The sequence below is a fragment of the Osmerus eperlanus genome, chromosome 1 (assembly GCF_963692335.1).
Source record: "Osmerus eperlanus chromosome 1, fOsmEpe2.1, whole genome shotgun sequence".
Taxonomy (NCBI): domain Eukaryota; kingdom Metazoa; phylum Chordata; class Actinopteri; order Osmeriformes; family Osmeridae; genus Osmerus; species Osmerus eperlanus.
The window spans coordinates 12,525,429-12,538,111 of NC_085018.1; the positions used below are offsets into that span (position 1 = coordinate 12,525,429).

The following is a 12,683-nucleotide window of genomic DNA, read 5'->3' on the forward strand; positions in this document are numbered from 1 at the left end:
TAAACAAACATTTTGGATAAAGTCAACAGGTATCCAGATTCGGAATCATGCAGAAGGCAGTGCCGTTTGTAGACTTCTTTCCTAACATCTACCCTCAGCGCAGAATCGTCAACCCTGAGGTTGAACATAATCTTGTCGGTGTGATATTAAAATCTATCATGTTTCACAAGCAAGAAGAGGCTCTCCTGTGCAGAGGGTTGGTCGTGCAGGGCAGACATGCTAACATCTACACGACGGTACATTTAAAAGTTACTGACATAACTCCTGTTGTGGGTTATGACCTAGACCTGATTCTAGACCAAGACGGCGAGGAAGAGACGTGGGAAGTTGTACAGAAAAAGTGGTCTAAATATTTTGCTGGCGATCCAGTGAACATCCACATTTTTCACGATGACATTAAACGAAAAGTAAATGCACAAGTCTTTCCACTCAAATGCATTTCTTTGGCCAAAAAGTATGTAGAAACTGTAAGAGGCGCTCTGACTTTCGGAGACTTTTGTCCCGATAAGGGATATTACATTTATCGAGATGGTAACACTCCTGCTTTATGCTCCAGTGTTATGTTTGGCAGGATGTATTTCCTACCTACAAACAAGCTGAACGGAGCACTGTCAGTCTCTGAACTGATCTACGATCACGACAAGTCAGTGGTTGAGACTAAGCTGTTTGACAGTGAACATATGCCATATTTCTACAAGGCAGCGTGTCTGGACATTGAGACCGTCTTTGACAAATGCCACCGGGATACGTCTCTAATATGCGAATCGTTTGCCTACAAGTTCCCCTACTGCACCCAGAGTAGGGTTGCGGATATGACAGAATATAGAACAAAGCTGCTTCAGAGGCTAAACGTGGGCCGGAAGCAACTGCCAAAACAGAAGAAAAATGTCACCATCCCTACTTTGTCACCAGATATGCCAGGCCAGCAACATGAGATAACGTGCGTGTCTCTCGTAATTCTCAACTCTCATATACCCAAGACGTCAACCAACCACCACAGAAAGGCCCTGATAGTTCTTTTTAACAAATGTAAGGTAACACAAAAACGTAACCTAGAAGCTGATTACGAGTTGGCCAAGGGAGTCGGTATAGAAGATGTCAAACGGATTTCATTTTACCCCTGTTCTGGAGAGCTCAGACTCCTGGAGACAACTATCCGACTCTTGTATGACCACGGTGTAGAACTCCTCTATGTTTTCAATGCCGAATTTGACGTGCGGGTAATTGAACAGCGTGTTCATTTCTACGCTGACTCGGATTACACCAAACTCTGTGACAGTTCTACCCAAAAACGATGCTCCTCACTATTACGAGCCTGGCATGGACTCTTTGTAACCAGGGCCATGGCAGATGATGTGTTACCTTTCTTCCAATTCGAAAACGTCCGTTACCTGGAAATGTACAAGGACATGCTCAATAGCTTAGGTTTGGTGTTACAGAGCGCAACCTTAACCGAGTACAAACTCCAGCTGATATCTGACCACATTGACAAGTTCAACAAAGGGAAGGCTAAATTGGGACACTTCAAGATGAATAGCTGTGGCATGAACATCATAGATCTCTATAGGATGGCGGGAACTCAAGAGATTAAGTTTGCATGCACTAGCATGAAGTTGAACGACGTAGCGCCTTTCGTCATTGCAAAGGTTAGGGAGCTGCACAAAAAACCTCCAAAGGACGCCAGAAAACTGTGCAAGGTGGCAGATGTCAGTTACTCTAAAATGGACGAGATGATTACAATGGGGGGGAAAAGTCTCTTTGCCGTGCTCGTCTATAACTTGGTCGATTCTCAACTTTGCGCCAGGTTGGCTAAAGTGCTGAACCCCGTATCGTCTCTTTTCCATCGATGCAGGACGACTCTCAATATAGACGTTGTTGTACATGGAAGAGGAGATAACTTTGGAGGTTTCGTGCAGAGTATCCATTCTGTTCAAATCCCACAGCTAAAGTTTAGACTTGATAGCCTCAGAGTCAAAGCTGGACCTGTGGGTATGGAACTAAACAGTCGTCAGCGATGGCAGCCCCAGTACAACTCTGAGTGGGAAGGAGGTGCTGTCTTTGATCCCATCACCGGCCTACACTACTCCGGACCCGGTATGGGGTTGGAGCTTTCGTTTGACTTCTCTGGCATGTATCCATCCATCATGTGTGCTCTCAATATCTCACCTGAGACCACCATCCCCTGGCCTCCTGTGAACTTTCCTCACGATCTGTCCGGGTGGGTGTGTTACAACTGGGCAGCTGAGGGGTTTGAATACGCATCTCTCCTTCTCAAGTACGACCAGGTCCAAGGAGCCTTTGTTCGTCTACCGTCCGTATTATCTTCCTCGGTCGAATACTATCTCAATCAACGAGCTGAGTTTAAAAGGAAACTCAAAAACCCTGACATCAGTGAGGTTGAGCGGGTATACTACACTACGCAAGAGGGTGAGTGCAAAATCATAGCCAACTCCTTCTATGGGACGGCTCCTCACCCCTGCGGGCCTCTTATATCTGGTCACGGTAGACAACAGATGTCGGTGGTGAATAGCTGCGTCTCTACTTTTTACCGAAATGGATCGCCCGTAGTCTACGGAGACACTGACAGTGTCATGGTGTCAGTTGGCTACACACACGGGCAGCGTCCTGAAAACGATGTTAGCGATGTAGACTTCCACAAAAAAGACACAGCTGACCCTGGACCTGAAAACGAACGCCTTAAGATCTTCGCCTATAAGGCCAGAAAGGCTTTGGCTGACAAGTTTGAACAGGCTGGCGCACAGGTGCCTGAGTTTCTGAACTACGTACACACAGCGTTGGTTGAGGACACTCTAGAGAGGATGTATTTGATAGGCAGAGGTAACAAACACCAAAATATAGTCAGAGACCCAAGTGGGAGATTCACCAAGGAAGGATATCCCGTCTACGGCGCTGAAGTCCCGGGCTCTGAAGATTTTGTAGATGTCACTGGACCCTTCGTTAGAGACAGGAGAGTTAAGCTGGAATATGAGAACAGCAGCTCCATATATTGTCACGTAGCTAAGAAGACATACGTTGCTCTCACTCATAACCTAGACAACAAAGGGAGTCTTTCATCAGTCTCCGTCAAGGTCAGGGGGTTGTCAGCATTCAAAAGCATACGCACACCTTGTGATTCGGCTGTGACCGACACTTTTATAGCGTGTGTCATGAGGGGAGACTGCGTCAAACTTGCGACTGACGACGTCTCATGTTTTTCAACATGTCCCTGGCACCAGCTAAAGCGAGGAGATGTCATATTTTACCCGGATAGGGAACCCCTTGTTGATGACCTCGGTAGGTGGCTAGAGTTAGATCAAGCTAGCTCCTTTCTCGCCCCTTGCAGAGTGGCAGATGTCACAACGTTACAACTGGACTCGGGTTTGTCGGCGGTGTCGACAACGTTGACCCCCGTGCACGACCACAAATCGGTGTCTGATGTTACTTTTACAGTGAGAACGCTTTACAAGGACCTGAAATATTGTATGAACCATATGTTTTCACGCAAACAATCCATTATCAGAGACCTACTCGCATGTAAAGCCTCTGAGATCATCGCGTCCAAGATGGGAGCGGGCTTCTTTCCTTGGAGTAGTCTCATTAAATCTTCGAAGAACAAGCACTTTAGTCAACAAACGCTGGATCGGTTGAAAGTGTCCAACGCCAGTGTCAAAACTACCTATGTTGAAATTGTGAAGAGGTGGTTAAAGCAGATCACAGGACTTTCCATCACACCTGTCGAGTGTTATGAGTATCACAAGTGTAACCCTTGCGAGGCTGCTTTTCACAGATACCCGTTGAACCTTCAGGCTAAGACAGGGTGTATCACTGCTATGTTTGGAGGCTCACTCAAATGCGAGGCTAACCACTGTGGACCCGGTAACGTCTCTGAAGACAATAAGAAGTCCAACGGTGACAGCGCATTAGGCCAGGACGGTGATGACGGGTCTGGTGATCATTGCGAAAGACAAGACAAACCCTTGATCGACTCCTCCTCTCAGACAGGCCTCGTATCTCGCCCAAACCAGCCCAGCAAATGTTTTTCCAACTCTAGAGTGTGGATATCTCACTGTGCAGACTCCACCTTGGTCAACGACTCCGGAAAACTTCTGGCTCACTGCATTATAGACTACTGCCTACCTTGCCACATGTACAGCCCTGCGTTGGGGCTACACTGTCTAGAGGATTGTGAACAGCATCTGCTGACCACAATGTCCTCTGTCAGAGAGAGGTCGAAGAGAGCAACCGTTGCTTTCAACACCGTAATGTATAATTGTCCTGAACATATGATACCGGCCTGTGGGATTCGGGAGTTTGATCACTTGAAGACAAACCGAGAGACTGTGACACGTATGCCCGGTGACAAACTCGCAGTCTGTCGCAAGGTAATCGTTGAGGACATGTCCCTGCGACCCAGCGATGTGTACAAGACGCTGAGTGTCTTACTTGGAAAAAAGCTCAGTGAAGCCATCTCTGAAGGTATTGTCTGCCTTAGAGACGACTCGTCGACCCCTCCCTGCTCGGACAGCTACATTTCACTTTCGTTGCCAAGTGTCATCTTGACAGATGCTGGGATAGAATCCTCTACTGGTAGACTTTCTATAGCAAGAGGCGAACTATGTGAGAGACGTTTAGTTGACTTGGCTGGTCTTCTGTGTCAGGCTGTGATCATGTTGCAAATACACACTCCCAAAGTGTTTAGTTCGGTGGCCGTCATGTATCCTGAGTCTCTTCTTTGTATCATGCCTTACTCTTGTGATGATGTTAATCTAATGCAAAGGTGGCTTGAGACATTCAGCGATAAGAATTGGCTCAAACGAATCAAAGCCAAGCTCGGCAAGAGGAAACGGTCTACAGATGACTACAGGAAGGTTAGCTATCATTGTACAGGCTGTAAAAACTTCTACATACTTCTTAAATCTGACAATGTCTCGCCTGATGGTATTCTCGACTACGTCTACGACCGAGACAAGAGGAGAAAGATGGGGCACTGTATCAGCGAAAGCCGGTGGCTGTCGCAATCCTAGATTTGAATTGTTACATTCGACATTACTCTTACGCCATTGTACTTGTCGAACTTGAATTGAGGTGAAACATACCGTATATACGTATACGTCTGTATTCCTACATTTGATAAAACTCTAGTGAAAGACATTCTTTTACCCATATTCTATGTTCCGAGATGTCTTTCAGTCAAAAGGACTACGTATTCTCCCATACAATGAACAAGCTCGGTCAGGCTCATCAGCCTGCAATGTTTAAACTGAACTTGCGTGACATCATACCCTTTGGAGAATGCAGTACTCTTTTTGTCATTGATAACATGCGGATTAATGCCTACAAGCAAGGTGGCTTGGAAACGATACCAGTCGTCTTTACCGTCGTCAGCGATAACACAAAAAGGGTCCTGACCAACGACCCGTCTAAACTTTCTTCAGAGTGGCATGTCGACATTAACGGTGGATCCTATATGAAGATAGCAGGCACCGATATTATACCTTTCAAACGCAACCCATCTGTTTACGACGACGAAAACAGACAGGCTTTTGCCAACGTCTTGGCTTTCATGATGTCCAACAGCCTCTGGGCCTCAGACAGAGCCAAGGGTGCTTTTGACATCCTAATCGCCTCTACCCGAGGAGAGTTTGAATTCACATGTGACATGTGTTCAGGAATCAGACACGCTTGCGTTGTGAAGGGACCAAGTGGATCACAGTCGTTCAATTTCCCACAGTGTGCCGACAGCTATGTTTGCATACCTTCACCTCAACCCGACATTGGCAAGGATGACGACGCTCTCAGAAATATCCTAGCACTCTTAAGATCCGCTTCCCTTGACAACCTTGACATTTTCAAACTTTTCACTCTGGAGATGGCCTCCGATAGAGGCTTTGAGGATCTCAACTGTGCACATTTTCCTCCTAGACATGTGTACACGGGGGGTATTGTAATCCCGTATGTGTTGATGAAATACATCACCTCGTTTTACCAGACAATGAGTCAGTATGCTGACACCATCGCCATCATAGACAAAAATACACCTCATATCAAAGTATTAATCGAGAGTTCCTCCGAGAATATAGGTGAAATCACTGGTTGTTTGTCCCTTACACTAATCTACGGATTAACCCTTTCGGCCATTTATACCAAATTCACCAACGGTCTGCGTCGTGAGGAAGAAGTCGATGAAGAGGAAATCTACAGTCATGCCACTTTCACACAGTTGAGCACAGATGTTTTGGTTAGGAGAACCCGGTTGAATTTCATGTTGAAGAATCACATGCCCTTAAAGGATTGGTATGACTTCTACTATGGGTGAAAGGGCAAGCTTTCAACACTTAATGACATTTCTAATGTGTGTGAATAAAGACAGCATATCTCTGTTGAAACGATGTTGCTTTATTAAACAAAAATTGTTGAATGTACCTTATAAACTTGTGAAGCATGTTGTATTGGTTTAATGTGTATAGAAGTTGTAGCAACAAAGGGCCGTAGCCAGGACCGAATAGCACAGCAGTTCTGAAAAACACGGTTGGTTGGTTGAAAATAGCAGTCGTTTATTTAACCAAACTACCAAACAAAACACAAAACTAACACAAATAGCTCAGCTTCTTTGTCGGTCTTGACTGGTCAGGCGGGTCTTGTCTCTACCTCCCACTCCTTACTGAAAAAAAAAACACACAGGAGGAGTTTGGTAAGCTTACAAACCGTATCCACATCCTCCATCCAAGTCATGAGCAGCACCTGTGTAGCTCGTTGTCTCTTGCTGTGGCGGCGTCCTCCTCCTCCTCATGACCTGACCCGGGCTTGTCGGTGCCGCTCTCCAAGGTGTCTGTGGTTTCTACTGGGACGCTGTCCATGGTGCTGGCCCCCCTGGGTTGCTACAAAGTGTATACAGGTGTACAGATTTGTTAATTGTCTTCAAGTGGTATTAAACAAAATAGTTGAACAATCACACGGGTCTTTATTGAACGTACCAGATAAACTCATAAAGAATGTTGTATTGACCTAAGTAACATTCTACATTCCCAGTCATAAGGGCAATGGAGAATACTGATAGGTGGTTGGTTACCACTAGAGGCATAGAGGCAACAATGTAATCATGCAGCTCCTTAACCGCATTCGACTTGATAGCAGAGACAGGAGGGTTGGTATTCGGACAGTATAATGTCGGCTAGGAGTGTTGCAGCACCAGTGAATAGCGCAGCTTAAACCTCTCACATCTGTAGACATGGTTGCAGATGAATGATGTTTCTAAGACTTACATAGCGTTTACCCGAAGGTAGCACAAGGGTTAATGAACACCCCTCCTCTAGTGCTACAATGTTGACTCTGAAATGTCTTCATTAAACCCACTATTGGAATTTACACTGGCTGTAATCCGGGGAAATAGTCCGTCCTCACAAAAAACACACCACACACACCTCAGGAATTAACATTTTCGTTTTGAAGCACAGTCTACCACTAGCTACCACACGGAGGTGCCGTTAACCCTCACGCTCTCCTCATTGTCTATGCAGCCTGAACTTATCCTTCGCGCTGTCTCCGGGTCATTGTGACCCACAGCGTTGCATATTACGCCACCTTCGCGCTGTCTCGGGGGTCGTTGTGACCCACAGCGTTGCATATTACGCCACCTTCGCGCTGTCTCGGGGGTCGTTGTGACCCACAGCGTTGCATATTACGCCACCTTCGCGCTGTCTCGGGGGTCGTTGTGACCCACAGCGTTGTATATTACGCAGAAGACCGCTGTGGGTCACAAGGAACCGGAGACAGTGCGGGGTCTCGTAATAGACAACACAGACGTTGCCGTGTCTAACAAAAAGGCAGAGACAGCGCAATAAACAAGTATCTCTCTGGTGGTCTAGTGGCAAGACTGTGGGGCTTTCAGCTCCGTGGCCTGGGTTCGCTTCACAGTCAGGGCAAATGTGATTTCATTTTTATTTAGACGGATAGTGTTTCACTTCACTATTTTTGTATTACAAAAGGTTGTCAGCACGAGGGTGGCGTAACAGACTAGGTATGGTGAGTCACAGCGCAGACTAGGATACAGCGCGAGAGTGTACTAATAGGCTAGGCGGACAAGGCTAGAAATAAAAGGGTTCACTTTATTTTAATTTTTTTTTTTATTATGAAAAAGTTGTCACAACGTCAGTTTGCTTCACCACGACCCCGAAACGGCACGAGAGTGGCGTCGTAGACTAGGAAGACAACGCGAGGAATAAAAACAAATGTTTCACTTTATTTTTTTTTTGTATCATGAAAAGTTGTCACACCACGCATGACACCGTGCTTCACAACGACCCGCAGACAGCACTAGGGGTAAAACCTCCAGCCCGCCGTCCTGATACATCATCTATCCCTCACGCTCTCCTCATTGTCTATGCAGCCTGAACTTATCCTTCGCGCTGTCTCGGGGGTCGTTGTGACCCACAGCGTTGCATATTACGCCACCTTCGCGCTGTCTCGGGGGTCGTTGTGACCCACAGCGTTGCATATTACGCCACCTTCGCGCTGTCTCGGGGGTCGTTGTGACCCACAGCGTTGTATATTACGCAGAAGACCGCTGTGGGTCACAAGGAACCGGAGACAGTGCGGGGTCTCGTAATAGACAACACAGACGTTGCCGTGTCTAACAAAAAGGCAGAGACAGCGCAATAAACAAGTATCTCTCTGGTGGTCTAGTGGCAAGACTGTGGGGCTTTCAGCTCCGTGGCCTGGGTTCGCTTCACAGTCAGGGCAAATGTGATTTCATTTTTATTTAGACGGATAGTGTTTCACTTCACTATTTTTGTATTACAAAAGGTTGTCAGCACGAGGGTGGCGTAACAGACTAGGTATGGTGAGTCACAGCGCAGACTAGGATACAGCGCGAGAGTGTACTAATAGGCTAGGCGGACAAGGCTAGAAATAAAAGGGTTCACTTTATTTTAATTTTTTTTTTTATTATGAAAAAGTTGTCACAACGTCAGTTTGCTTCACCACGACCCCGAAACGGCACGAGAGTGGCGTCGTAGACTAGGAAGACAACGCGAGGAATAAAAACAAATGTTTCACTTTATTTTTTTTTTGTATCATGAAAAGTTGTCACACCACGCATGACACCGTGCTTCACAACGACCCGCAGACAGCACTAGGGGTAAAACCTCCAGCCCGCCGTCCTGATACATCATCTATCCCTCACGCTCTCCTCATTGTCTATGCAGCCTGAACTTATCCTTCGCGCTGTCTCGGGGGTCGTTGTGACCCACAGCGTTGCATATTACGCCACCTTCGCGCTGTCTCGGGGGTCGTTGTGACCCACAGCGTTGCATATTACGCCACCTTCGCGCTGTCTCGGGGGTCGTTGTGACCCACAGCGTTGTATATTACGCAGAAGACCGCTGTGGGTCACAAGGAACCGGAGACAGTGCGGGGTCTCGTAATAGACAACACAGACGTTGCCGTGTCTAACAAAAAGGCAGAGACAGCGCAATAAACAAGTATCTCTCTGGTGGTCTAGTGGCAAGACTGTGGGGCTTTCAGCTCCGTGGCCTGGGTTCGCTTCACAGTCAGGGCAAATGTGATTTCATTTTTATTTAGACGGATAGTGTTTCACTTCACTATTTTTGTATTACAAAAGGTTGTCAGCACGAGGGTGGCGTAACAGACTAGGTATGGTGAGTCACAGCGCAGACTAGGATACAGCGCGAGAGTGTACTAATAGGCTAGGCGGACAAGGCTAGAAATAAAAGGGTTCACTTTATTTTAATTTTTTTTTTATTATGAAAAAGTTGTCACAACGTCAGTTTGCTTCACCACGACCCCGAAACGGCACGAGAGTGGCGTCGTAGACTAGGAAGACAACGCGAGGAATAAAAACAAATGTTTCACTTTATTTTTTTTTGTATCATGAAAAGTTGTCACACCACGCATGACACCGTGCTTCACAACGACCCGCAGACAGCACTAGGGGTAAAACCTCCAGCCCGCCGTCCTGATACATCATCTATACATCCCATGCATGTGTTGGTAGTAGCGTTAGCAGCGCTGTGGCTTGAGCAAAGCCCTCTTCTGCACTCGACTGAGTTGTTCAGTCTTCTGCACACACTCCCGCGGGTCGTCCAGGGTCAACGGGAACCTCTCCTTGGCCGAAGCCCAGCTCGGTGGGGCATGTGGGGCAGTATACATGCGAACAGGATTTGCAGACAGGCCTCTTACACCCGCGACAAACGGTGAACGTTTTACGGTCCTTCTTCACCGGGCAGACTTGACATCTCTTCCTCTTACTGGCAGGGACCGGCGACGTCGGTCCTGCCGATGAGGAGGCGGCGGTGGCGGCTGCTGCCGCTGCCGCTGCGGCTGCGCCATCCTCTCCGGGTCGCCGTTGAGGAGGCGGATCGCGACAGCTGGCCATCCGTAGATCTTTCACAACCGCGGCAGCAGCTCCAGTGCGGGGCAGACATCGTCTTCTTTCGATCAGCGGAGTCACGAGGGCCCTTCCGAGTTGCTCGAGGAAAAACCTTCTCTTGTTGCGCTTACGCGGCATCCAGTTGGGGTTGACCTCTCTCCATATCACAAAGGCGTTGTAGGAGGAGACGTCAACGATGTTGCTGAAGATGACGAGGGGCCAGCGGGCCGTCTTCCTTTTACAGCTGTAGGCCGTGATGACCTTATCCAGATTGTCGACTCCGCCTTTGTTCAAATTATAATCCAGGACGATGGTCGGTTTGCCGTCGTTTCTGTCACTGATTTCAGCGTCTGTGTGGCGTGTGCTCATGAGTAAAACGTTCTTATTTTTCTTCGCGAGGTAGGAAACCAGAGTGGTGGTTGGAGTGAAGGCGAACTGCGACGACAGCACCCGTCGCGTCTTCGTCGTCAGCAGCTCGGACGGCAGCTCGGCCCTGTTCTTTCGCACGGTGCCAACCACGGTCATGTTTCTCGTCGCCATGAGCTCTCGTCCGAGTTCGTAAGAGGTGAAGAAATTGTCACACGTCACATTGCGATCCTTCAGGCCCTCTGTCACGTCGAGCACGACGCGCATCCCCTGGTTCCTCTCCGGGACTCCGTCCATCTGCTTCCCTGTGTAGACTTGCATCTTCCAAGCGTAGCTTGATTTTGCATCGCACGCCACCCACGACTTGATGCCGTATTTCGCCGGTTTGCTTGGCATGTACTGCTTGAAAGGACACCGTCCTCTGAACGCGAGCAGTTGTTCGTCCACGGTCACTTCGGGCCCTGGGTCGTAGAGGCGTGGTAATCTCTCTACCCACATATCCCAGACCTCTCTTATCGCCGCCAACTTGTCCGTCGCGCGTCTCGCCGCTCGTGTCCCACGGTCGTCAAATCGTATCGACGTCGAATAGGTGTAGAAGAGTTTCAGCTGCATGGTAGCGCGGAAAATCGCTCTGCCGCTTTGCGCGTCCCATAGACTGGCGGCCGCTTCGCCTCGGGACTTGTACACCCCTGCCAGGATTAGCAGCCCTATGTAGGCACGTAGGTCAGTGGCGTCCATGGCTTTCCACTCCTCTCCGTGTTTCAGATAACCTTCCCGATTTGTCACGTCCAAGATTACTCTTTCGATTTGTGGCGTGACAAAGAGTAAAAATGCGGAGACGATGTCGTGAGCGTGGGAAACGGCGTAAGCTGTGGGTCCTCTGGGGGTCCTCTCCGTACTGTCACGTTGCGACAGCAGCCTCGGATTCCTCCGATACGCAATCGAACGCCATTCAATTTGGCCGTTTTTCGACAAGAAAGTTTCTCTGTCGATTTGAGGGGCTTGGTCGGCGGCGACGGCACCGTCGTCGTCGTGGTTGACTGCGTCATACTCTTGCCCGTCTTCCTCTTCCTCTTCTGACACATGCTCCGCGTACTCTTGCCCGTCTTCTTCTTCATCCTCCTCCTCTTCTGCCACATTCTCTGCACACTCTTCCCCGTCATCTTCTGACACATCCTCGGCCTCCTCTTCAGACTCACTTTGCTCGATGTTGGCAAACATCTGCTGTAGAACTTGCAGCGCACTGAAATCCCGAGCCATAGCTGCGTTACCCTAGACAGAAGCTGTCCTGACCCCCACGGAATGTGTGTTAGTAGCACTTGTCTACAGCTTACGTGATTGCATGGACAAATTATTCTAAGGACGCCTCCCTAATTCGACCGCCAAAGAGCGATCAAGAATCGTCGAATCGTAAAAGGCGGCGCGCGCGCGCGGTTGGACCCAAAAAATAAAATAAATAAAAATAAATAATATAATATAAAATTAAATAAATAAATAAAGTGGACGAGACAAGGTCGGAGAGAGGCGTCCATTTCATCTGTCTCCCGCCCTTCCGACCTTATCAATTTAATCTAGGTCGATGTGGCCAGTCTGATTCCAAAGGGGCCGCAGCCGCACGGCCGCTCGGCAGACGGGTCCGGCCGCGGTTACCATTTGTCTCCCGCCCTTCCGACCTTATCAATTTAATGTCGGTCGACGTGGCCAGTCTGATTCCAAAGGGGCCGCAGCCGCACGGCCGCTCGGCAGACGGGTCCGACCGCGGTTTCTCTGAAGCCAGACGTCACGTGGCCCGTCTGCTTGCAACTTGGCAGAAGGGTCCGACGGCGGTTTTCTCTGGTTATCTGGTTGGACAAAACAAAAAAAAATAAAAAAAAATAAAAAATATATAAATAAAGTGGTGAGAGAGGTCCGGCCGCGGTTTTCTCTGGTT

The 12,683-nt window shown here is 48.3% G+C and overlaps 1 protein-coding gene across 1 annotated transcript; it reads right to left on the reverse strand.

Annotated features, from left to right (window-relative positions):
• Positions 1 to 5,815: 5,815 nt before the first annotated feature.
• Positions 5,816 to 12,013, reverse strand: LOC134008328 (piggyBac transposable element-derived protein 4-like). Its single transcript, XM_062448108.1, has 4 exons — positions 11,927 to 12,013; positions 10,247 to 11,839; positions 6,742 to 6,878; positions 5,816 to 5,918 (listed from the first exon to the last, which is right to left on the reverse strand). Exons 1-4 carry the CDS (start codon positions 12,011 to 12,013, stop codon positions 5,816 to 5,818), a joined length of 1,920 nt encoding a protein of 639 aa, XP_062304092.1.
• Between the last annotated feature and the right edge of the window lie 670 nt (positions 12,014 to 12,683).

What these genes read in the sequence shown, in the direction of transcription:
- LOC134008328 (XM_062448108.1), bottom strand. Translation starts at nt 12,013, where the DNA reads ATGGCTCGGGATTTCAGTGCGCTGCAAGTTCTACAGCAGATGTTTGCC. An exon ending in CTGAAGAGGAGGCCGAGGAT is followed by an intron (nt 11,840 to 11,926) that starts GTGTCAGAAGAT and finishes GAGTACGCGGAG; the next exon opens with CATGTGTCAGAAGAGGAAGA. An exon ending in GTAAGAGGAAGAGATGTCAA is followed by an intron (nt 6,879 to 10,246) that starts GTCTGCCCGGTG and finishes TACACTTTGTAG; the next exon opens with CAACCCAGGGGGGCCAGCAC.